The sequence below is a fragment of the Cupressus sempervirens genome, chromosome 7 (genome assembly GCF_028749045.1).
Source record: "Cupressus sempervirens isolate cs-2001-9-10 chromosome 7, ASM2874904v1, whole genome shotgun sequence".
Taxonomy (NCBI): Eukaryota; Viridiplantae; Streptophyta; class Pinopsida; order Cupressales; family Cupressaceae; genus Cupressus; species Cupressus sempervirens.
In genome coordinates, this window is record NC_143124.1 from 513,093,232 (window position 1) to 513,120,527 (window position 27,296).

Sequence of the window (27,296 nt, forward strand, 5' to 3'; positions counted from 1 at the left end):
CTATCTTGGTAAGGACCTAACGACTTGTATAGCAGAGTACAATCATTTGGACACACATGAGCTATTAGATAAACATTAAAAGCATTAATGATTTTAACTTAACTAAAATACATACCTTTATCGGATTATGCTTGACTTTTCCATCATTTCATTATAACACATATTTATGTACGTGCACATAGATATAGAAATAAAAGTGACACCATAATATCATTTTTATGCAAGATTCTATCTAATACGTACATTTAAATACATGTACAAGAAGATAAAATAATCTTCCAAATAACGCATGTATTTATATATACATAACATAAGATACAATCGTGGATAAAACATATAATATGATGTCATTTTATAAATACATCTACATGCAAATAGATAAATATATTACAAACTATCCTTGAGTTCTAACCTTCAAATTCTTTTCCTTATTTTTTTTTTCAATTCTTTACTACAAATCGAATTGCACATTTGGCATTTGATTCTTGAGGGGTCAAGAAAGCAAATCTTTTAGAACGATCATGAGTTACGGCTGGCGATCTTGGAAAGCCTTTTATTTATGGAAGCTATGAGAAACCAAGAATATAGCAAGACCATTGAGTCTCATTCCTCACGATATCTCTCTGCATTATTCCTCACGTTCTTTCCCTCTGCATATTTCCTTGTCACGATTTGCCCATTTCATTGAATACTTTTATTGAAAGACGTGATTGGTAATCACACTGAGGTCTGCATTTGGAGTTATTTTCGTGAAGGAATTGATTAATAGCATCCAACCAAGGCTAAAATATTTTCCGAACTTACCAAGTTATTTGGTTGACTTACCATATCCAATTGATTTATAACATGTTTTATCATATACCACTGCATTGTATTTATAGCAGTAAGATACAAATTCTTGAAATGTCGTACAACATCCTTGTTTGATATCATCGGATAGTTCCTCCTTAAGTCGGAACTTCTCATGATAAGTCAAGACCAATTGTTCATGATATGATTTCACATCTTTATTTTACTGTTGAATGTCAGAATCAAATGGTATTTATTTTGCAAGTCTTAAGATTATATTTCTCAGGTCACAAAAATGTGATATGATGAAAACATGTAATATTATTATATCAAGTTGAGGATCAACAAACAGAGCTGATTGCTTTGAGATTCAAACACTTAGGACTCACTCGGCTGTATAGCCAAAGAAAAGGTGAAGAGGTGAGATAGAAATCTCCAATAACATGGAAATAAAAATAAAACATAGCATAACAATTCTATATTATTTTTAAAAGGAAAAATCAATTAATAGCTCATGCATGTTCATACTTTTTGTTCTCCTGTTGTCAAGTCGAGCGGTGGTGATCAGGTAATTGAACCCATTTGAAAACCTTAGCCAAGGTCATTAAAGGCATGTTTTCCATCTATGATCACTTGATGTCAATAGTGCCAATTATTCAGACATGTCCGTCCGTAACTGTGCAGACATTCTAAACACCGGAAATGCTCAGGTGGCTGAACTAGAAGTATCCCAAGCTTGATCTCGAAGTAGGGAGGGCCTTTCTATTCAATAAATTGAGTGGGGATGAATATGGTCCGAGGTTGGAAGGTTAAGCTTGAGTCAATGCTTCTCCTCTTGCCAAAAGCCAAGGCTTACACAACTAGTTAAAAACCTGCCAGTTACTTCTTGTATGTTTCTTCTTTCCATTACTGATATGCATTTAATTTCCTCTTGTAACTGATCATGTTTTTCTTTACTATATGCAAAGTATGATAGTTAATTGTTATTTCAGTTACTTCAGTTAATCGTTATTTTAGTTACTTCAGCTAATCATTATTTCAATTACTTCAGTTAATCGTTATTTTAGTTAACTCAGTTAATCGTCATTTCAATTAATAGTTATTCAAATTATTTCAGTTGAATGGTTATCTCAATTAATTGTTAGTAGTTAAATCAGTTAATGTCTCTTGAAAAGGGATTAAGATGCTTTGTTTTGAAAGTTGGTTGAAGAAAAATCTTTCATTTCTATGTGAAACCAAAAATTAGTTCTTATTTTGTTATGAAAATCCATTTGTTACACTAGATTTGTGATTGATGTAGATTATAGTAATAAATCCAAGAATATTTGCACAACTGATTCTTTTTTTCAGTGTTCTGGATTCTCCAAAGATAATTTATCATTTGCTGAACTATAAAACGAGGCTTCAAAATGTGATGAAAACCCCAAACGTGTTGTTTAAAGAATTTTTGCAAAAACTGATTTTAGAATAATTTAGAAAATTTTAGAACAAATAATTTCAATTAAGAAATAATAATAAAATTCAAAAAAATCATTTGGATCTGATACCATGTTACACAAGTAATTGGTAAAATATTACATGAATTAATGAATAGGCAAGAGCAAGATGCATGGAGCGTGACATCGAGCAGCCATAGAGGAGGTTTCCTGGTTTTCATAGGCATGGACGTTTCAGTTAACAGCAATGGAGAGCCCTCAGTGACCCTTCAATCGTAGGGGCTAACCGAGCTACAATACAATGCCTATGCACCCAACTTTCAACAAAATGAGAAAACTCAATATAGTAAACCGTTGGAAGGGCAGCAAGTGCACAATCAACATCGAAGTTTCAGGCAAATTAAATTGTTGGGATACCCGCTTAGGGGCGAACAGAGTTTTGATTTCAAATGGATAGAGAAGAAGCTTTGCAAGCCAAAACGGGAAATCATAGATGGGGACGAAAATAGGGCTCCCAAGGAGGCACCCAATTCGAACATTGAACATGTCGTAGTCACAACATTGCAGATGTTAGCTCCCTGAAACAAAATGCCTTTTATTCTAAACTAGGCAGGACCAAGGTTGTCTTTTGATAAGATTGAATCCCGGTGTGAACAGTATCTAGGTAAGGAATCTTCTCTCAAGACTCACAAATGGTTTCTTTCTAGTTATTTTCTCTACTGGATCAAATAAGGAATGGATCTTCAATAGTAGGTTTTTTCTGTTGGAAGGTCGATTTATTTTTTGTGGATTGGTCCCCAAAGATTTAACCCTACTACTGAAAAATGAATGAAATCCCTTTATGGATTAAGCTTCCTAACCTGCCACAAGAATATAGAAACCTTGAAACTGCAAAGTTCATAGGGAATAAAATGGGGTCTTTCTTATGTTTTGAGGAGGCTATTGATGCAAACGATCTCTCCACCTATCCAGGCATGCAAATTCTTTGGCAAGAGACTCATCCTTTGCTTGACAAAATCGAGATTAGGTCAGTGGAAGACCTATGGAAGGAAAAAATAGAGGTTAATGTTAACATGCCCTCCACAAACACGAGAGACTTTCCTAGTTGCAATTGATAAAAGGAAAGGACTTCCTTGAGATGAACTGGAACAAGAAATTTTCAAGCTGATAGGTCAAAAAAGTGGTATTGATTTTGGATCGGAGATCACAAAGACCATGTGTGAATCTATTTGTAATAGGTGGGAAAGTTTGAATGCAAGTTTGGACAGAACGATAGAAAAAAGGGTTGTAATCACCTCCTCCTTTGTGATGGAATGTGGTGCTTGCATTCTACAAGATGATATCCACAAGCAACAAAAACCGAGTGTGCATAGTGCAAGGAATGGGCTCAAGCAGCAGGCAAGTGATGACCAAGATTTTACCAAATCCTCAAAGGAAACACAGGGGTTTCAATCAGGGGAGGAGTTAGCTGAAGAAACCCACCAGGCATGAGTTTTACATCAGGGGCCAAATCATGACACACAGGATGGGAACGATATGAGAAGCATAAAGGCCCCTGAGAGTCAGAAAGGGGAGTCTAAGAAGAGTAGGAAACACCAGGGTAATAGTAAACTGTTGAACCCAGATGTGGACAGCGATGATCAAGGGGAGTCAGAAATGGGAGTTATACCCTCTTGGGGGGAGAATACAAATCAAGTGGAAGGCCAAGGAGGCAGAATTTTATGGCTATAGAAATATCCCCCATTTGCAATTTGGAAAGCTCCTTTGTAGGGTTAAGGATAGCAGTGGAGATACTGATTCAGAATATGAGATTTATCCATTGGAAGATCAAGGAAGGTTGGATGACCTAGGGCTCCTAGATGCTCTAGGCATCATGGAATACAGATCCATTATACAATCTTTATCTGTCATCAATAGACCCAATATAGGGGATAGTAAGAAGAGGGGACCAATCAGCAAAATTGAAGTTGGCAATAGCAGGGAGCATGGCCAATCAAAATAAGCTCTTGAGATCAGGAAGGGGATATGCCCTTTCCCGGGAGCAATGAGGCTCCTTAGGTGGAATGTCAAGGTTGCAATGCCACTAACAAGACATGCCTGATCAAAAAGTACCTTGATTGCGTTAGATCAGATGTCGTTTTGCAAGAAAGAAAAATTAGCAATGAGGATGTGGAGATTTTCAAAAGGCATTTCCCTAGATGGAAAAGAGAATTGGTGGACTCGGTTGGGGCCTCTCGTGGATTAGGAGCGATGTGGTCTGAACAAGGGGTGGAAATCAAGATTAGAGCAAGAAATAGATATTGGATGTGGATGGAGATAGCTTCCAAACAGCTCTTGAGGGTTTGGCAAGCTATTAATCTGAATGGTCCAAATGATCCCAATCAAAAAAGGATTGTATGACAAGATCTATCCACCATCCTTAGGCAGAATTGGGAAGATATGTTAATATTGAGTGGGGACTTTAATGCTATTTTGAGTCCTTTGGAAGAAAAGAGGGAAAATGGTGGATGGGAAGAAGTCAACAAGATTTTGAAGACTTTGTGACTAATAATGGGTTGATAGAAGTTATTATGAGGAATGGAGAATTCACATGGACCAACAAATGCATTGGCTTTTTTGAATATGGCTGAGAAGCTAGATCGATTTCAGTTAGCGGGAAACTGGGCAATCATTAACTGGTTATGTTCAACTGAGATCCTTCTCATCACAGGATCCAATCATTATCTGGTTTGCCTTCACATCCAAGATGAGAGCACTTCTGAACAAGCACCTTTCAAATTTGAATCTATGTGGCGGAAAACATCCGTGAATGGTGGAATAATGCACCACATAGAGAAGGTAACAAGTTTTTCAAATTCTTTAAAAGATTTAAATTCTTATAGGAGCAACCTAAAGTTTGGAACAGGGAAGTTTTTAAGAACATTTTTTATGAAGAATTTAAGATTGAAGATGATTTTTCTAATCTCCATGCAAACATTATTGCACGTGGCATGGAGGAAGATGATTTCAAGCAAGAGCAGAAGCTGAACAGAAAATATGTTGAGACTCTAGCCAAAGATAAAGTTTATTGGAGGCAGAAATCAAGGGAGACATGGTTGTGGGAGGGAGATAGAAACACGAGTTTCTTACACAATTCAATTAAAGACAAGGGGTCTAAACGACAAGATTTTCTCCATTGATGATGCCAGTGGGAATGTGCTACAGACTCCTGAGGCAATTAACAAGGAAGCAGACAATAATTTTCACATCTTTTGGGCTGATCAGGAAACTCTAAATAGGAATATGGATATCCTAGAGATTATCCCAAAGTGTGTGATAGAGGAACAGAACAAAGACTTAATTGGGGAGATTTCTAAAGAAGAGGTGAGGAATGCAGTAATGTCCATGGGTAGTGAAAAAACTACAGGACCGGATGGGTTCTTTGCCATCTTTTTTTCAAAAATTTCACAAATTGTTGGTGAGGAGGTGTAGGAGGTGGTGGAGGAATCGATACAAGGTTAACTCATTTTGAAGGGCTTAAAAAATACCTTTATTGCTTTGATCCAAAAGAAGGAAGATAGAATTGATTTTGGTGACTACAGGCCAATATCTTTGTGCAGTCCAATCTATAAAATTATTGCAAAAACTATGGTAAACAAGCTGAAGAACATGCCTTCTATGATCATTTTTGAGGAACAAAGTGGGTTTTCCCCAAATCGATCAATCTATGAAGGAACAATTGTGGCTCATGAAGCTATTCACTCAGTGAGGACAGCAACAACATCTAGAGTGATGATCAAACTTGACATTAAAAAGACCTATGATGCACTCAATCATGCTTTCCTGTTAAAAGCATTAGAACAGCTTAGTTTTGATGGGGATTGGATTGACTAGGTCTGGAGTCGCATCAATACCCCCAGGTTTTCGGTTTTGGTTGGAGACCCTCAAGGTTTATTTGATTCAAAAAAAGGTATTTGGTAGGGAGACTGCCTCTCCCCCTTGCTATTTATGATCATGGTTGAAGCTCTAGGGAGGCTGATCACAAAGAAAAGAGAGGATGGACAATGGAAAGGTATAAAGATTGTGGATGGTGTTGACCCAATCTCACATCTTCAATTTACTGACAATACATCCCTGATGGGGGAGGCCAGCAAAAGAGAAGCAAGAGTAATTAGATCTACTTTGAATAAATATAGTGATGCCGCAGGCCAGAGCATCAATTGGGCTAAATCTGAAGTCTTTTTTTTCAATACAAATTTACCTTTACAAAGATCCATATGCAGAATTCTAGAAGTGAGAATGGGAAACCTGCCTGGTAAATATCTTGGGATCCCTCCGTTTGGGTGTGCTACAAAGACTAGTCTATGGAAGGACCTAGTGCACAGTTGTTTTAGAAAAATGGAGGCTTGGAAAAGCAAGAGGTCGTCATTTGCAGGTAGGATTTTAATGCTCAAATCTGTGATCTTCGCTATTCTAGTCTTTTCAATGATGTGCATGAAAATACCCAAGAAGGTGATTAGAATAATTGAACAGAAAATGCCAAATTTCTTTTGGCATGGTGCACAAGATGATGAAAAATGGCCACTTTTAGCATGGAGAGAAATTTGTAAAAGAAATAAAGATGGGGAAGCAGGATTAAGAGATTGGCAAACAATGAGTTTAGCCTTGGGGGCTGCAAGTTAGTTTGGAACATTTATCATGGCCCCAACCTTCTATGGGTGAAAATGGTTAAGCATCTTGATCGTTAGGCAAGGGATAGAAATTTTACTATTAGAAACCCATCCAAAGGTTCAGTAATATGGAACTTCATTCTCGATTGTCATTTCCTGATCACTAATCATATATCATGGCAGATTAGAAATGATTTAAAGGCTAAGTTTTGGTAAGACTCATGGTGTGGCCTACCTGCTCTAAAAGAAAATGTAGACCTACATGATGCAAGAGTATTGTCAACAGTGTGATGTGGTGATAAATTGGCTGATTATTTGGAACAGAGACAAAGTGTAGGTGGTTGGGAATGGTGTTGGAGTTCCTTAGAGTATAATGGGTTAAGTGGGCAGAAAAAACAACTTCTACAGTCCACTCTTAAACAGAGACCAATAAACGTATGCAATAAAGATGATAACATAGCATGGTGTGCAGCGAAGAGTGGCAACTACTTGGTGAAGGTGGCTTATCAAATGCTAATTGGAGGAGCAGAGATGGAGAGCGGCTTGTAGATCTCTTTTGGGGGAAAGACTATCTTCCCAAGCCAGAATCCTTTGCTTGACTGGCTCCTCGGGGAAGAATTCTAACAAGTGAGCACAAGGAACGTCTTCGTTTCCAATGAGCAACAAGGTGTGTATTATGTGAATCAGCTGAGGAGACCGTCGATGACGTGCTTCTTAATTACAATTATGCTTGGGAATATTGGGCAGTGGTGATAGATAAGTTAGATTGGCATGGACCATTTCCTCAATCACTGAGAGAAGCTTTCATAGGATGGCTAGTGAGACAAAAGAAATCAGTTCTTTTGTGTTTATAATCACCTAGCCCATCAACTGTAATATGGAAATTATGGAAAGAATGGAACAGAAGAGATTTCCAAAGAATGGAACAGAAGAGATTTCCAGAGGCAAATGGAATCCATTGAGAAAATTTAACAAAGAATTAATTTAGCTATAGAGGAACTGAGAAGCTCAGCTATAGATAGACTTGGTCATGAGACTTCACTGGATGGGATCAAAAAATGTAGAGAATATGGTTGGAAATAAGATTTAAACAAGCAGGACAAGTGAGTGGAGCCAGAGGGACATTAAAATCAAGAGCAGAAGCAAAATGGCAACTCCTTGAGAAGGAATGTGTGAAGATTAATTTTGATGTTGCATCAAATCATAATTTGAGCTTATCTGGTGTAGGAGTCATTATTCAAAATAAGGAAGGGGAAATCATAGCAATTGGAGACAAGAGACTTGTGCATGGATCCAACAATGTGGCAGAGTTGAGGGCGGCATGGCTCACAATCAGAATAGGAAAGGAGTTGGGATGTAACAGAATACATTTGGAAGGTGACTCGATGGTTGCAGTTCAAGCTGTAATGAAAGGCAATTAGCAGTAGTGGCACTTACAACCACTACTAGATTTGATTATGGTGAAGCCAGAAACTTTGGAAGATTTTAAAATCAGCAATATATTCAGGGAAGCCAATTTGGAGGCTGAAAGATTATCCAAATGGGCTTATCTTTCAATACCGAGAATGATTGGATCTTGGATAATTTCAAAAACATTATAATCACATGTCCATTATAGACTCACAGCATCTTTCCTAGGGAATTTTAAAATGATTAAAGGAACTTGAAATTTTAGTGATGTGACTTGAACAACTAAGGACAAATGTGAAAATATCAAGTCGGGCTTACCTTGCTGTCATAAGAGCATTTTGACATGAGTGCATCAGCTAATAAATCCTGCGGAGTATAGAAATCTATTTCGAATGCATAATAAAGCTTTTGGAGGCTGGGAAAGTATGATAGTTCAGTAGATGTCCAATTCATTATTATTATAAGGCTGAATGGATCGCAAAAATATGGGGTGAACTAAGGAAAAAGTGACAACTTAATTATTAGTTAGCAAGAATTGGGAAGGGCTACATTCTATTTATATTAAGAAGTGGCTTACAGGTGGGGCGAAGTGGGTTACTTGTCAGTGAGACAGGTGAAACTCTGAAGAGTGGTTTGAAGAGGGCTACATATTAGGAGAAATCAATGGAGGCTAATTTCATAGTCATGACTAAAACTAGGAAACACACAGGTTTCGAAGGACCAGCATGTAATGAGAGATTTAGGGGTCAGCTGAAGATTAAATTGGATAGGATGGTGGAGTTGGTGGGGGATTTTAGGGTCAATGTTTCAAGAGAGCATGAAAAGATGGAGGGTTAATTTGAATATTATTTCAATGGTGATAGCTTGGAGTTTAGAACTGGGGGAAGAAATGGAAGTGTTAAATTGGGTTGCCAAAACCCTTTTCAATAAGGAGTTGTTAGTGAGGCTTGACTCCATTCTGGAAGGAGCCATCCCAGGCTATGGAACAGACATTTCAGAGTGTTTCCAAAATGAATGGGGCGCAATTGCATATGGACTCATGCCTTTCATCTCATGGACTGAAAAAGTAGACAAGAACAATTATATGCTGAAACGGTTTCTCAGGTCGGAGGAAATGAAAGTGGAAATCTGGAACTCCTTGCAGATGGAAAAAAATAGCCAGAAGAACCTGCGGCAAGGCGAGTCATCTAGAGGAAAGGAGGAGGATAGGGCTCGCAAACATTGTGAAAAGAGAGAAAGGATAGCTGAAATTGACACAGGATGAAGACGATTGCAATCAAGGGAACATCCTCAGCATCCACAAGATCTGCTGCCCATGAGCAGATATCATGAAGGAGGACGAACAAGATGAACACACGAGAGGGGATGTTTATCCCTAATCTGTTAAAGGAGGAAATGCACGAATGGTTCAAATAAAATTTTTGTGTGTGTCTGGTTTGGGAGGGGAGATGACCTTTGAAGGTTGGCCCAGTTTTGGTTTCTTGGTATGGATGCTCTCTTCCAGCAATTAAATTTTGGTCATGAAGATGGAATGCAATTAAGTTAGCATAGCGCAGAAGTCAGGAATCAGGATAATGACAGTGCAAGTTATTTGGTTGATGTTCTCTTGCCATAACAGTTGTGTTTGTTTGTAAATTTGTTAAATTTTTATGGGGGGATTGGATAAGTCTTGATAGGAGAGGATGATTATGGTCATAGATAATTACAATATGTAAGCAGTTGTTCTGGTTATTAGTCTGATATTATGCAGGATGGGGTGTAGTTAGATGGATAGTCTTGGATTCGAACAGATTCCTAGATGTATAGTCTTTTTTTATATTAAACAACTTAAATCACTGTTACCAATCAAAAAAAATGAATGAGCAACACACTCATATATCGTTTACAAAGACCATGTTTCTATTACAAATAAATCATTGTTATTTTAAACATTCTAATAACAAAAGAATAAAGGAATATTAGAAATATTCTAATATTTACAAGATACACAATATTGATCATTAAAAGAATAATAATTAAGATAATAAATAAGATATTTGGATATATTATTCTAATAGGATCTATCACACCACTGAATAGCACTCCATGATTTACCTGCAGTAGCTGTTTGAACATGATAGCAAACCAATAAGTTTCCAAGGTGAGTGTCCTTCCAAAGTCTGCCGATCCATTTCACTGAGGGGCAGACCCCTTGGGTAAAAGTATCTATGATGCCCAATCCACCCTTCCAGATCAGTTCAGTAGTGTAGTTGTTTATCCAATGTCAGCTGTTCATCACTGATTATGTGGTTTTGGTGAACAAATGTTGTGTTTTAGCAATGTATTTGATTATTAGCATAATGTTCTTAGCATGTTGGGTGATTCAGTCCTAACAATATAGACATCTGTAATTCATATCTCATGATTTCAGAAATCTGGATGAATGTACTGCCAAAGAGTAGTTCACTTCATGATTATTGCTATACTGAATGGTATACCGCCAGTTAATAGATTTTATCATTGAAGGCCTTGGTTGGTTCTCTGTTAGACACCTCTGCGTTTCAGGCCCATTTTGGCATTGACCGCATCTGCTTGCAATCAATTACTTTAGCTTGATAAGATTTCATTGCAATCTACTAGTGTGTTTTCATTCTCTATGCATGCTTGTCCACTAAGGAGAGAATGATTTGGGTTGGCTCTATTGCCTGTGCACTCTAGTTGGTTTGCCACCTTTTCATATCAACAATGCAGTCATCTAGATAGAATATGTGTTTTCCAAACACCCTATGCTCTCAACTTACCCATAGTGGGAACTTGGTGATCAGAAAGTGCCCAGGCATGCACATGCATTTCCTTATGGAAAAATCAAAAAACAAGTTGATGTGGGGTATTTACATGTACGCATATACATTGCTTTGGGTATTTACATGTACACATACCATACACTGCTGTGTCCAAAATCGTCTACTCTCAGAATAATGGACTATGAAAATCTCATGTACACTATTCATCAAATTCGCTAGCATACAATGTACCTTCTAGCACTACTTCCTTCCTATATCTTTCCATCATCAAGCCGTCACTTTTTTGGAATCCTTGTCTATGCAGTATGTCACCTCTTTATTGAATCTCATACTGATGACTACCACTAGTGCTTGTTGGGCATTGTGTTCCTCTTGATGGTAGCTCACATATGGGTCTTTGTGGAACTTCTTCACCAATTGATCCTCTATGTACTCAGCCTTGTCGTCTTGATCCTCCTCTTTTAGTGGATAAATGATGGTGGTGGCTATTCTTCTTTCATGATTTATCTCCATTTATTGGTTCCTCTTTGATGGTTAAATTCTTACAAAGCATATTTAGCATGATTTCAACACTACATTTAAAGATCATTGAACCACTACCAAACAATTACATGTCACTTGATATACAATTTTGGACTTGTGAGATTTTCGGTATGGAATGGACATTTTGCTATTTCAATTCCTGAGAAAGGGTATGTCATTTGATCTAAGTGTACTTTCTTGAGCATCCAATAGTTAAGAACATTCATCAGATCGTGACTACTTGACACATCAATTCATCTTTCTAAAGGAGTAGAAACACTTGTTTCTGGTCTCTTCATCAACCCTTGATATGTTCACCCTCAAGCTTTGGTAGCAATTAAAGAGCTTGTTCCTTAAAGGACCATCCAGTCCTCCCTTTCTTTCCTCTATATTTTTGGGCTGGGCTATCTCTATTTTTATTTTGGATGGGAAATATTCTTCTTTGTAATGGGAGCCGGTACTTAATATGGCTCTTGGTTGTCAAGACTCATTCATGTACTCATTGAGTTGTACTTGACGATGATGTTGGTATAAAAATTTATTCATTACACCTTAGTAAGCATAGCTAACTGAATACTTCTTTATTTCTTAGGTAAATATCTCTAGAAATTTCGTACTTGATCTCCTTTTCTATTTTTGAGGAATCAGGTGTCATCTGCATCTCCTTTCTCTTTCTCAAAGCGTAGGTGGATGAGTTGTCATTACCTCCTTTTTATCCACTATAAATTATAAAATACGTTTTATTGTTGTATACTCAATGAATGGCATAGCTGAGATGTATTAATCCATAATGAGTCTGTGCCAGCTGGTTGAGTAACAAGGTTATGTGTAAGCAGCTTCAAGTTCATGTTTATGGGCAGAGATTTCATGTAATTTTCTGAGATCTTATAATTACATTGGTATTTGTTCTGATCTCTACAAGCAGAGTTGCATGGTTAATAACACCTCTAAAAGGCTACATAATAGCCTAAAAGACAGTTGTACACTGAATATATTTTAGTGGTCAATTACCTGCCTGGTAGATATTGTGGCTATCTGTACAGCACTAGTAGTTTGTTCATTTTGGCAGAAATTGCTTTGTGTTTGGTTCTCAACGTCAATTTATCAAATGATTAACAATACTTACAATAAATCATGGTGTGTGTCAGGATGTATGTCATTGGTAAATACTGTGTAGCCAATGGGCCCTTGGGAAGGTTCTTGTTATGTAGCCAACGGCCCTTCAGAAAGGTTCTTCGGAAAGTATATATACACCCTTTTGGGTCATTGTAAATCATCTGTATGTAATCTCTTGGCATATGCGAATAATACAAAGTGTTTTGTTGTTCTTATCTATGGCATGTATGCATTAATCTATTTACCCCATGCAGTAAACATTTGGTGCCGTTGTCCGATGGACCTGGAACAAAGAATGAAGACTAATGCCGAATCAGCTGAACAAGAATAAGAATAAGCTGAAAGAAAATGATGAAATACCCACAACACAAGGAAATCTAATTTTGGCACAGCAAGCCGAACACAGAAGGAGGTTCTAGAAGATTTCCGACGGACACAGAAGCGTAGAAGAATTGTTGGAGGAGACTCGACAGCGGGTGGAATTGGTGGAAGAAGCAAAGGACGAGTTTTTGAGCCTATACTCACCGAGGGAAGAGAATCCAAATAGAAGGGAATCGACTCGCACAACTCAGAGTGTCAAGGGAGCACGAGCGTGGAGTGAACTCTTCGTCCATGATACACTTCCAAAACAGACAAATTCACTTAACGGAGACCCTTCTTCACCAAAAAGCACAGCTGCCAAGATACAAAGCGTTGGTGCCGGAGTGCAAAGCGTTGGTGTCGGGATACAAAGCGTTGGTGCCGGAGTGTAGAGCATTGGTGTCAGGATACAAAGCGTTGGTGCCAAAGTACAAAGTGTTGGTGTTGGGATACAAAGCATTGATGTCGGAATATAGAACGTCGGTGTTGCAGTACCAAACAGCGCCCCTACACAACATCCTGTAACAATGGTAGGACCAAAAGAAAAATTGCCAAAATTTGATGGTGATGGAGCAGCCGATCCAATCCGACATTGTAAAGCATGTGAAACGATTTGGTGGGCGAATAGCATAACAGATACAAACGAATGGGTCCGACAGTTTTCGGCCACCCTATGGGGTGTTGCAATTGATTGGTTTGCCGATACAGATCCCCAGAAGTTAAACAATTGGGACAACATCAAAAAAGAGTTCATTACGGAATTTCAACTGTTGCGCGACGACAACAAAATTATAGCGGCAATATACAACACAAAACAGGGAAAAAATGAAACAGTCTAAGTCTACGCCAGGAAGTTAAAAGATTTGATAAATAAAATGGAAAATAAGCCGGCTGACAAATTGCAAAAAAGATGGTTTATTGAAGGTCTGCACCCGAAGTTGCGGAAGAAGATGAAGATTGTGCCGCCATCGTCATACACTAAAGTATACAATCGAGCAATGAACCTAGAAAGTGAGCAGAAGACGAAAAAGAAGAAGAAGAATAGCTCGTTTGATTCAAATGACAACACATCTTCAGAAGAAGAGAGCAGTGATGACGAAAAGGGCAGCAAGAAGGTCCGCGCCTTCCAAAAAGATATGATTCGGATGATGAAAGAATTCAAGAACATGCAGAAGGAGACCAAGGGAAATGAGCTATGGTGCACCAAGTGTAAGAAAGAAGGCCATAGGAAGGGATCCTATCTGAAGGACCAATTTTGCGAGATTTGCCAGATCATGGGACATTCCACAAAGGAATGCCCTTTCAATCTGAAAACAAGAGGACCTCAGCAAGTGTTCCTGACACAAGAGGCTTCTGCGTCAGGAGGGAGTGGGAACACCACTATGGAGGGTGCCACATCGAGAGGATACAGAAATAATTGGCGAGGTTAAAACAACAACACCAATGGCAACAATAATAATGGTAGCAGGAGTCGAATTCAATATGATCGGACAATTGGCCAATAGGTCAATGTCGAGCATGTAATTTGTGGGGCCACTTTGCCTGAGATTGTACAACAGCAAACACACTGAAATTATTATGCAGATGGTGCGGACCCGACGATCATGAAGATGCTAAGTGCCCGAAGTCGGAAGTAAATTTGATCACCATCGAGATGGACAAAGAGGAGGTTTTGGCCATCACGCAGAAACAAGCGAAAGTGTATCCCGACCCAACGGAAGAAAAGAAGAGATTGGAGGAAGCACGGGCAGAAATCCAAAAAGCAATGCAAGCAGAGAAAGCACACCTGAAGGACACTACTGGTAGCACAGAACTGCGCAGAATAGAACATTGTACGGCAAATATTACAAACCGAGGTACCTGTCAAAATAAATGATTTGTTGCTCACTATGCCTCAACTCTGTACAGCACTCACGAACATTGCTCCAACTGCCAAGTTACCAACAAAACAAGGAAGGAAGAAGGTGGCGCAAGTGCAGAAGATCCGATACTGCTAGCTCTCTCCTCCGAACAGCATTCGACAATCATCAAAATGAGAATTCTAGGGACTATTCTGACAGACACGATTGTGGACAAAGGGTCCGGTGTCAATGTGTTACCAGAGGACACCTAGAAAAGATTGGGACAACCGACGTTGTGGCCACCTACGTTCCAATTATTAACGACGGATCAGCACGGGATCAAACTGTTGGAAGTCCTGATGACACAGCCTGTGACTATTGGAACACAACCATTCGTACTCGACTTCATCATCATTCCGCTGAAGAGGAGAGGATATGATGCTATTTTGGTCCGGGGATGGCTCGTGCAAGCAAAGGTTAAGCATCACTGGAAGAAGAATACTCTATCAATGGAGCGCAGAGGCAGAAGATTCATAATTGACCTACACACACAAATGGTAGGTGAGAAGGCAACGTCATTGAATTCCGAAGGTGAAGGTAAAGGGGATAACAAGGGGAAGAAGAGAATAGAACCTGATAAAGAGGGAGTATTGAGACTAGAAGGAGGGTTGGGCGAGGACGATCTAGACTCGTTGAACGGCCTTTTCCACTGGCAGATGGAGGATTACGAGCTCTTTTTGAGCTATAATATGTTAAGGGTCAACGAAGGTGAGAGAGAAGAGGGAAATGAATGTCTAAAGGAATAAAGAGAAGCGGAAGAAGGAAAGGCAATTATGGCTGAAGCTGAAGGGAAGAACATACAGTACAAACTCAAAAAAATGAAAGATTCCACTATACGGAACACAGTGAACTGACTGCGCGGAAAGAAAATGTTACGTCGAATCACGGATATAGTAGAAAGGTGCCGACAGTAAGGAAAACACATCATACGGTCTGCACAAGAAACAAAGAGGAAGGGTTTAATAAAAGCTTCAATAGTACAGAGTGAAGGTTCTAAAATCAAGAAAATAACTATTGACGGCAAGGAATGGAAGCCAAGGGAATTCATGGTACGTGATATGGAAAACCTGATGGAGAGATCATGTAACTTAAATAAACTTCGACAATTGCAAGCACAAAAGGCCACGGAGGTGACGCAAAATAGGCGCAAAGCATGGCATGATAAACACCTGAAACTGAACAAGCTCCAACCAAGACAGCTGGTGTTCAAGTATGGCGGATGGAATGAAATTAAACCAGGGAAGTTTAAAGTCAAATGGGTCGAGCCATACCAAATCCGGAAAGTAGATGATAACGGAGCAATAAAACTATGGACGCTAGACGAAAAGGAAGAGGCCGACGTAGTGAATAGGTCGAAATTGAATGTCTACCATGAAAGAAATAACACACCTCCATGGATGAACAACTGAGAAAAGAACGACTGCAAATACTGTATATATGTAAATATTGTACATATGTAAGATAAGTAAGGACAGAGTTCAAAAAAAAAAAAAAAAAAAAGAGAATGAAGTTAGAAAGGCACTGTACGGTGACTGTACGGCATCCCAGTGCATTCCAAGACACCGTATGGTTCTTTCCAAATTGTACGGCATCTTCACTATGGTCTAAGTCACCGTATGGCCAAGTAGGTGGCTAACAAGCACACCGTACGGCATCATAAGTAGCATAAAGGATCGTACAGCCATAAGAAGCATTGAAGACCGTACAACCTCAGGTCCTAAAAGGAAAAAACAAAACAAACTATATGGCTTAGGCTATCGTACGGCTTGAAGAAACTATACAGCCAGAACAAAAGACAACATACGGTTAGAAGAGGAGAAGTCGTATAGTCAAGTAGATACCAAGTACAGACAAACGTTGCAAGCATAACATGTACGGCCAAACATGAAACTATATGGACATAGAAGGAGAAGACATTTAAGAAGGTTGTACGGTTGGGAGAAAAGGATTGTACGGCAACAAAAGCCAACATGAAAGATACCTTGCATCATAAATCAGTATCCGTACGGTCAAAAAGAGAACAAACACAGTAAAGAGCACTACAACGATACGGAAAGGAATCGGAGAAGCCGTAGCAATGAAGTAATTCTCTGGAGGCCGTACCAGAGCATTTAGGCAATAGAAGCCATATACCCTCAGGAAAAGTATCCGCACATTGGAAGAGAGCAACCGTACTACGAAGAAGGGTGATAGGAGGTTTTCTAAAAAAAAAAAACGACGACAGATTGAAACAGTTCAGAATGAGTAATGCATGATGCCAAAGGGAAGAGAAAGATATAAACAAGTAGAAAACGCAAGCAGTTGTTAGAAAGAGTGTGGGATCAGAAGAAAATTACAAAAATGGTGTGTTCCATAGGCTTTTGCGTGGGTTTGAGAGTGTTGATTTGCTCTTGGCTGGTTTGAGAGCGCTAGCCCAGAACCCCGTGGGGGCGCTGCCCCTTGACCCCGCTCCAGTCGGTGCGGTTATCAATCGTGGGAAGTGTGACCAGTTGATGAGACCTGGAGTTGCTACAGGCATGGAGTGTCTGTGTACTAGAGGCACTTAGAGTAGGTGTTGGACGTGAAGCTGTCTTGGTGGATGTATAGAGAGCTCGAGAGGAGCTGATCATCTAGTTGAAAGCAATACAACGACACTTGGCTAAGTGTACCCAGAGTTGGAAACAAAGAAAGCGGCACAGGTGGCTATCAAGGTCAGCTTGACTAAGGAGATAGTGTGTTTTTGGAGATCAGTTTGGTGCAAGCATGAAACGAATGTGAAAGTAATGTGACAGAAACAGATCTATCTTGTTGTAGTTAGTCAGTTAATGTATTCCGTTTTGTTAACTTCTCAGATATTTTGTAATTGTCGTCCAAAGACAACTTTTTCTTTTGGGGGGGATGATGTAGTCGATAAATATTGTGTAGCCGACAAAGTGTGTGTCAGGATGTATGTCATCGGTAAATACTGTGTAGCCGACAAGCCCTTTAAGAAGGTTCTTGTTATGTAGCTGACGGCCCTTCAGGAAGGTTCTTCGAAAAGTATATATACACCCTTTTGGGTCATTGTAAATCATTTGTATGTAATCTCTTGGCATATGCGAATAATACAAGGAGTTCTGCTGTTCTTATCTATGGCCTGTATGCATTAATCTATTTACCCCATGCGGTAAACAGCTCTGATATAGGTGACTTTCATGTCTTAACAACATGAGCTATCCAGCACCATATGTGTGTAGGTTTCATGGTGTTCCTGGTAACACATAGTTTTGAAGTTGCTTCCTTTGTAATTTGCCATTAAATATATGAATAAAAGTTGAGCTAAAGTGCTCTCGATATGATCACAACAAAGATTTTTATCAGTGTGTAATGTGTGTGTGTTCTGGGATGATCCTTCACTGAATAAACCTATAGGTTGTTAATCATGTACTTTGATGTTAAATTATCTCACTTTGTCTGTCACTTTGGGTCTACTTGAAACATATCAGTCGGAATCATCCATCTAATTAAACTATCTACCAAACTGGATTTTAAACAAGACAAAAAAACTACTGTCAAGCATCATGAAGAAGAGCTTTGCAGAAGACTGCCCCCAAGAATTTATTGAAAATCCATACGGCTCATAGAAAGAGAGAACATAGGCAAAGCAAAAAGAGTATAGATTGAACCAGTTTTTGAGACTCCTAGATAGCTGAAATGATTGAGTTTGAGCTCAACTATTGGAAAACAAAATTATGCTTTACTTCCAAACTAGCATTCTCAATAACACTAAACAAGAAACAAAGAATTCAAATAGAAAGAAAAGAAAATAAATAGCATACCATAGTCAGGAAGAGGATTCAATAGGTCAGAATCCAAATCCTCCCCCCATGTCAGCTCTCTCACAGAGGCTGAACCTCGTGCATCCAACTCCGCATTTTCTTCAACATTCTTTGCAAGCAGCCTCAATCGGTCAGGCATATCTGTTAAAACGACATTCCCACCCAGAAGAGCTGCTATGCAACTACAGAAAAACCCATTAAACCCAAGTCAAACTCTGTACCCACAAAAACTGGAAAAACACAAAAAATTAACATATGTCCTTTTCTCCTGCCTCCAAATAGTAATATGAGGTACTAGGAACCAAGAAATTTGCAATAGTAACGTGATTCTCAATCAAACAAACATCTTTGACAGGTAAAGAAATTCTAAAAGCCTATACAAACTCTTTTTTTAAGGATATTGAAATATTCTTTGTAAGGAGTTGAAATCATCTTATCCATTTTTTTATGCAGAGAACGAGTGTCTTGGATAGATTTACTAATTACTGCATACCCAACAAGTCCGCAGCCTGAGCCGAGCTCCACGCACTTTTTCCCTCTCAAGTTCAACAAATCGCTATCAACGGCATGCTCTAAGAACTTCCCCAACACAACCCCACTATCCCACATAACACCTCCTGTAACACCTGACGTGTTCTGTATTTTTTATTTCATTTGGTTATATCAGAATTGAATTTATATTCACGTCATTTTCATTCAGATGCAGCGGAAAATAATATGGAAAATATATACCCACCATCGAGGATGGAGATTGCTGGATGCAGAGGTTATGACCACAGGCATCCAGTTTGAGGTGGTTGGATGTTTGTTTAACAAAATTGTTCTGGCGAGCTGTGCAGGGTTGCCCAATTGCCCACAGCAGCATAATCTCTTCTGACGCATCAGAAATCAGTCTTCCTTGAAGTTGCATGTCTCCTATCTTCAAAATTCCATCTCCTTCTGCTTCTGCTTCTTTCGGAACTCCTTGGCTTGCCATTTCTCCCTGACTAGTTAAAAGTACTTTTTTAGGTTATCAAAGAAAACCGTTTTAAAGTTGTTGTGATAGTACTCAGCAAAATTAAGGAGCTCGGACTCACGGCCGCGACCGCATACTGTCCAGTTTGATTACTAGAGAGTCGTGAATGAAAGACTCTCCTGGAGACAAAGCCCACAAGTGTTTCAAAAAATTCAGACCTTTTTAATGGAAACGTGAGGAAAGCTTCGGAGTGTTCATATCTATGGACCTTTCGTAAAGAGAGAGCGGAAGGCCACCAGTTGTGCAGCCCATAAAGCTAGCAAACTATCCTAGAGCATTTACTCAAATCAGAGAACCATTCCCCAAATCAAAGCTACTTCCCAGACGGAAGTGATGATCTCAAATGGATGTCCCAAGATATTTTATTTTAGTATACTATTGCATCCCTTCCCTGCAAGTTCGCATATAATTTCATCCATAGTTCTATACCTGGTTATGGAAGCATTCAAATGTATATGAATGTGCTATAATTTACAATTTTGTACATATTTTTAAACAAATCTAAATTTCTATTCGCTGCGAGGGGAAAAAGCTATAGGAGAAAATTTAAATTTGAATATTTTAATTGGTGAACAAAAATTATAAATGATAATGGCTGACGGGTAATATAGCCTATATATTATTTGATCGAAGTACTTTGGTGTGTGGTTTGATTAATTCTATATTAATCAAATTGTGAGTAATCTAGTACAAACGATACAGAGTAGGGACGGTATCATTCAACGTAATTTCTTTGAAATGTTATTAAATATTTAAGAATTAGAGAGATTGTGTGTCATTTTCTCTGTAATTTTGATAAGCTTTGGTTAAGTGTGAACATATGCAACAACGTCAAGTAGCTGGTCCAGACTTGAGAACAGAGGCATGTGATTTCCAAAGTCAAATTGATGTTTGGGATTAAGGAACATTGAGCTAATGTAAGTGCTTTTAGTTTGAAGCATTTGTTTGGATGGCAAAATCTTTTTTTTTTTTTGTTGAAGGCTAGTAAGAGATGTTAATGAAAATCTAATATTAACGAGAAACATTATTCAAGGATGTATCGTTTTATAACAACTTTCATTTGGTAACACACCTTTTGGTTTGCATTGTTAAACTACTATGTTATGACAAAAATTGAGGTGATTTATAGGATGTTCTTGACAATGCAATTTTTCGATACTTCATTCGATCTATTAATTCATCAAATGTTTGTAACTTTTTGTAATTCTAGAAAAAATAGCTTGCATTATATTATAGGTTATCCATTTGTGTTGTATGTCTAGTTCAGCGAAGGTTCCTCAATTTCTTTAAATACATTTTATGCTTTTCTTTCTAATTTCTGTGAAGGTTAGTGCGGCTTTCTTTGGTTTTTCAACTTCACAGACATTTCACAGAGCATTTTTGACAGGTTAGTAGAGGTTTGTGAATGCTAAGGCTTACAAGTATGAATAATTTGTTTCCTAAGATTATTTTAGTTTTTAATTTCAAAGAGTTTCTCCATTTGGTCTCTATACCTAGTTAAGCTATGGTTTGTTGATTTGTTTTGATCTCTTCTATGTTTCTTTTTACTCTATATTTCTAGTTCAAGTAGGGTTTTTCCATTTTCTCTCTATACTTAGTTCAGTCAAGGCTTCTCCTTTATTTTGTTTCTTTTTGTGAACTATAATAATTTTATTTTCAAACTATTGTCATGTTTATACTATGGTTTCTCCATGTGCTTTGTATATAATTTAGCTATCGTTGCTCTATTTATAAAGATATCTTCTACTTTTGAGAAACTCTGGGTGAACTAAATATACAAAATAAGACACTCAAAGGGCATAACTAATATCCTCTAATAGAATCTGAAATAATGGTCATTTAGAAGTAAAAACAAAAAGATAAGAGGTCAAAATAAAACATCAAACCTTGGGGCAAATGCAAAAGGCCTAAGTAAATTGGACAAAAGGAAAATGTAGGGCAAATGGAGAAATCATCAAATAATGGAAGTCTAAAAGAAACGAAATAATAAAACCCACTAATTGCCCATGATTCTTTGAGGATTACAAAAAGTCACAAATGTATAAAGAAATAATAAATAAAATGAAGTAACCAGAATTTTTTTTATTTCTCTTTGGCTTGTACATCTAGTTGAGTTAGGGTTTGTCCATTTGTTTTGTGTGTATATTTTGTCTAGGGTATCTTCATTTATTTTGACCTCTATTCCTTTTCCTTTTAAGCTTTTTTGTTCTGTTTAGTATATAGTAAAAAAAAAATCATTGTCATATTTAGAAAATATAGGACATGCATATATGTTTGCAATAGTATATTTTCCATTTGCAATATCTAATCATATAAAGGTAAAAATTAGTAATCATTAAATTCAATTGATTATCTAATTTGCTTAATGCCCAAAAAAATTATTTAAATCTCTTGTGATATTTTTTTGCTTTACATATTTTGTTGAGCTATGGTTTGTCTATTTGCTATGCACATTTTATTTGACTAAGGTTTTGTTATTTCATTTGACCTCTTATCTAAATTTCCTTTTAAATTTCTTGTTTCATATGATATCTAATAATTTTATTTTCAAACAATTGTTAAGTTTTTCTATCTATGGGACAAATATATGTTTGAAGAATTCTCAAGTATGCTTTGTCAAATAAAATGGGAACTTGCACCTAGTGAATGCAATAGTATATTTTTCATTTGTATGAACTAATAATATAAGCTAAAAAGTAATACTAATTAAATTCAATTTTCCATTTAATTTTCTTGATGCTATTTTAGAATTGTTCAAAGTCATATGTATGTATGTTGAGGCTTTTCAATGTGTGAAGATCTCATTAAAACTTTCAATTTTTAGACAATTATACTAGTTTTCCTATAAGCATATATTGTTTTATATATCCAGTTCAAATAATGTGATAATTACATGTTTGTATTGTATGATTTGTTCAAGAAATAGAAAGTTTAATGAGTCTACACAAAGAAGATATTCCTTAAAGTCTACAACAATTGAAGGTTACATGATGTGCAGTTTAGAGATCTAATAGACTTGGATGCTTGTATTAGTCTGCACCTATTACAGTAGAGATTGTTTGTCATTGAATTATTCTTGCATCAGTAAGCACTATGCATGGTGCTCAATATTTAATATATTAAAAATGTTAACGTATTTTGAATATCTATACTTTACAAGAATGTATTCTTCATTTATTTCAATTAAGTGGTACACAATAATGTTTGTAGAGATTTTGTAGAGTAAATTTTTATACAATGATTTTGTATTCTCAAGAATTTTGGATTCAAATAGCTTTTTATCATGCAACTTGAAATAGGATTCAAATAGCTACTCATCTTCACTAAGTCAAATTTAACTCATTCAAACTATCACATAAGATACTCCAACCATAGACATAATGTCTGCACTCATCTTGCAACACAAAAGTATGCTTACATAACAAGAACTACCAATCATTGTTTGTATTATATTGGTCAATAACCTATAACACTAGAATCTAAGTTTTTCTGCAACCTCAAAACATATGTTGACATTGAATGATAAGACTTATCATCAATACAACATGTTTTTTACCTCAACAATCTCCCCAAGTTCCAACAATCTACTTTACTCTCAATAATCTCCCCCTTTGACATTAATGACAATATATGGTGAAAAACCATCAACCCAAAAGTAAAATCTAAGTAAAATTTTGTGAATATCCTTGACATATATAACCTTTAAACTTCACATAAAAATACCTTCCCTGAAGAAAGTTTTTTCACATGAATATCTCCCCTTTTGACATCAATGAGAAAGGGTGTCATAAAAATGTCAAGTATCTAAAATAATAAGCTATCTCCTTTAAGAATATTTATCTCCCTTACCAAGATCTCTCCCCATTAAAAAACATATGCAATACCTCTGAACTCATAAGTTGATTTAGATCAAGCCAATCTACAATCAAAATACAAATCAAGTGTCAACAAACCTTGTTATAAAAAATTGATCAAATAAGAGCTTTCATATTTATCTCTACATAATGCAACCACTCCCCCTTAGGAGCAATACCAAGCATCACATCCAATTATATGAATGTGCTTTGATTATATTGGATTGATGCATTCCTACATCAATTAATCTTTACAAGGCATGACCATCACCTTAAACATACCCCTGAGACACTCAAAGGCGTCTTTAGGAAAAACCTTAATAAAGATATCTACAACTTGTTCTTGTGTGCTCACATATTTCAATCGTACTTCCTTCTCTGCAACTTTCTCTCTAAAAAATGATAATTAATAGATATATGCTTAGTATTTGAATATAAAATAGGCTTTTTTGACATGTTTATAATACTTGTATTATCACAATACATAATTGTAATACCCTTAAATTGGCACATTGGCATTTTGAACCAATTTTGGTGCATCAATCTCACAACATCTATTTCTTGATTAATTAAGTCCTATTGGATTATGCATTTCTAGTTCTCATCATCTTTACTTGACCTAAGTGTCAAATGTATAAAATCCCCAAGATGTATTAATTATATACTTTATTTAACTCCAGAATATTGATTGAAATTGACTGAATTAACCTTCTAATTGAATTAATTTAATTACAAGTCCTATGCACTTTAATTAATTTAATTTAATCAAATCATTGTTGGATTGATCTCTCAAGCACTTTGCATTCAAATCTCTATTACTTTTACATGCTCATCATCTAGAGTACAATGCATTCATTTAGCTTAATTTGCTTGTTATTATTCTTAGATTAATTTGAATATTATATAGATTAATTCATATCTTTGCATACAAAATCTCAAAAACATAGATTAATCTTGCATTTGCATTCATTCAAATCCTTCGTACTAGTTTGGTTTGGTTGCTAAACTCTCGATTCTTAGAGCGCATAGTAAAACCTTGTCTAGTTAGAAGGCAATAGATCACCTTGTGCAAGCATGTTGAATGAATAATCTCATGTTCATTTTGGGATGTTACTAACAAACAATGACCATGTTGAAGTGTGTGGTTGAATTATAGGCCCATATTTAACACTCACATTTTTGGTGCCCATTGTGGGGCAGAAAATTTAATTTTCTTGCCTCATTTATTTTCATTTTTGACATTGTGCATTTGGATCTGTATACAACAGTGAAATCTTGCGCACAAAGAAGCTTTCTCGTGTGAGAAATCTAAAAGTGCACGCCCTTCTTTGTACTTTCTCTAGCCAAAGTGCATATTCTCGCATGGTGAGAGCATTCTCTCGTATGGCACAAAGTACTTCCTCGCACGACCTAGTGCAAAGTCTTGTGCAGGACTTGACAAGAGAGAGTTTTAAAATGTGTATTTTAATAGTCTATTATTCATGGTTTTGTTCTAATCTCTTTTTTTGAAGCACTTATTTTGTCATTTTTTATTTCTAAAACAACATAATAGTTGTTCGCAGGATGAGTGTCAAAGATACCTTGAAATGAACACACAAAATTTACTAATGGTTTGATTGCATTTTGCTTGTCAAGGACCCGCTTGTCAAAGAATCCTAGAATAAGACAAGTTGGGATTGATAAGCTAGCTCAGTGATGAATATATTCGGCATGTTTGGGTAAGGTGAAAAGGTAGAAGAGTATGCTCTTTTCCCTTTGGGAAAATTAGAAAGTTGGACCCTTGAATCTAAGTTAAGTCTAAGTCAACCTTTAGTGGGCTTGTTGGAGCAATTCAACCTTCAAGAATTACCCAAGTGAGCAAGCACCTAACATTGGTGATTTGACCTCACTACAACAAAGAAGCTTTGTAGAGTCAAAAAATCCAAGGCCATGTTAATTTCTTTCTCTTAATTCTGATATTTTATATCAAGAGGAGGCTCTATCTATTGCACTGGACAATGCCACCCCTAGTCTTGCTAGTCAAGTGTGTGCACTTTCAGGTGTCAATGTGGACTATTGGCCTCAACCTCATTCATGAGGCCACTAGGGATTAATGTGAATGGAAGCCTATTAAAAACTTTGTTGTCATTTGCTACCCAATTCACCTCTGAAAGGAGGCATAATCTTTGTGCAAGGAGGGGGAAGAATCTCTCATGTAGATCCTAACCATATGCATGTACCTAGATAGTGGAAGGTGGTATATGACATTGGCCCCTGCCTCTAGTTTAACTTTTGAACATATATGTTATTGAATCCTTGGAATACACAAAAAACAAAGACGCCTTCTACTGGGGTGACATGGTTGTGTGAGGTGGATGCATGCATATAAGTTGTGAGACAAAGATTTTGTTGCCTCTACCATTTTTGGTTATAGGGATAAAAGAGTGTTTTTTTCGACTCTATAATTATCCAAGTTGTCCAAAAAAAAGATCAAGACTCCCCCGTCCCTCTGAGTTGCTTTGTCCTCAGTTGGATTGTTTACGACTACTACGTGTATCCCCTTATCTATTTTTACAAACAAGTATGAAAACCAACTGTCTACATGCCAAATCAACACAACATTATGTCAATCTGAAAATGATATCCAAATTTGACTAAAAATTTACAAACGTTGTATCTACTATGTCCAAAACCTGTTAGAAATTATCAGAAGTCTCTTCAAATTCAATCTAAACTTGTAATGTATTCTTTACTCCCTTGCTTTATAGAAAAAATTCACATGAGTCAGGACCTTTGGGTCTATCAGTCTACACTTCTTTACAAAGTCTTTTGTACTTCCTCACACAAGAGTTTGAGTTTTCATGCACGAGATTGTACCAACACACTATCAACTTGTCCAAAATTGGTTTAAAAGTTGGTCAACTTTGTCATCTATCACTTCCTCGCATGATTTATTGCAAAACTTTGCATAAGAAAAGAACCTGTGAATTGTTGTTCCCTTTCCTCACACGGGTCTACCTACTTCCTCGCACCGGTCTATCAGGATCTTCACATGATATTTAGTCATTATAATGTCAAAATTGCTCAACATTGGTTTGTCAAAATTACTCGCTTGGTTTAGAACATTTACTAGCCTCAGAGTCATTTCCTCATGCAAATTTGTTAGAATTTGTCCAAAATAGTGAGTTATTTTTAGCTCCCTCGACAAAACTCAATCTAAATTTGGTCTTTTTCCTAGTACATTAATTCATTCCTCTATCTACAATAGTCTAAAACTTAAACAACTTTCTTAGTTGATCACTTGTGACCCATATATGAACTAGTCTTGTTACTCTGTTGTCTTATTTGCTCTATTGTGTTTGGCATACCTTGTGTCACGATAGTCAAAACTCTTGATTGTTCTAGAAACTTCTCTAACTATTTGTATCCTGTTATACATCATGCTTACTTACTTTGAGACAATGTTCTAACTGTGGTCCTTATTTAAACTTTGGCTTAAGCCATTGTCTATGACTATTGCAACTAGGAGTGGAAACATATTTCCTCCCCATAGACCTAGACAAGGTAGAGAAAAAGGAAGGAATCGTGGTAGAGGTTGTTCCCAATTATACATATAGTCTAAGTATAGTGAAGGACCCTTATAGTCTCCTTCACCTATTGGTCCACATAGTGCTCGACAAGTGTT

At 37.1% G+C, this 27,296-nt stretch overlaps 1 protein-coding gene across 5 annotated transcripts in view; it reads right to left on the reverse strand.

The window, feature by feature from the left end:
* The window catches only part of LOC149547781 (uncharacterized), a 42,210-nt gene extending 21,935 nt beyond the window's left edge, over positions 1 to 20,275 (reverse strand). For 2 of the 5 annotated variants that reach the window (XM_089791833.1, XM_089791835.1), the window contains exons 1-3: positions 19,500 to 20,207; positions 19,257 to 19,399; positions 18,764 to 18,945 (exon numbers count right to left, since the gene is read on the reverse strand). In XM_089791833.1, the coding sequence (XP_089647959.1) occupies positions 18,764 to 18,945; positions 19,257 to 19,399; positions 19,500 to 19,739 (565 nt within the window). In that variant the 5' untranslated portion in view covers positions 19,740 to 20,207. Of the gene's footprint in view, positions 1 to 18,763; positions 18,946 to 19,256; positions 19,400 to 19,499 lie in introns of all 5 variants that reach the window. The other 3 variants (XM_089791836.1, XM_089791834.1, XM_089791832.1) reach the window with 2 other exon arrangements.
* Between the last annotated feature and the right edge of the window lie 7,021 nt (positions 20,276 to 27,296).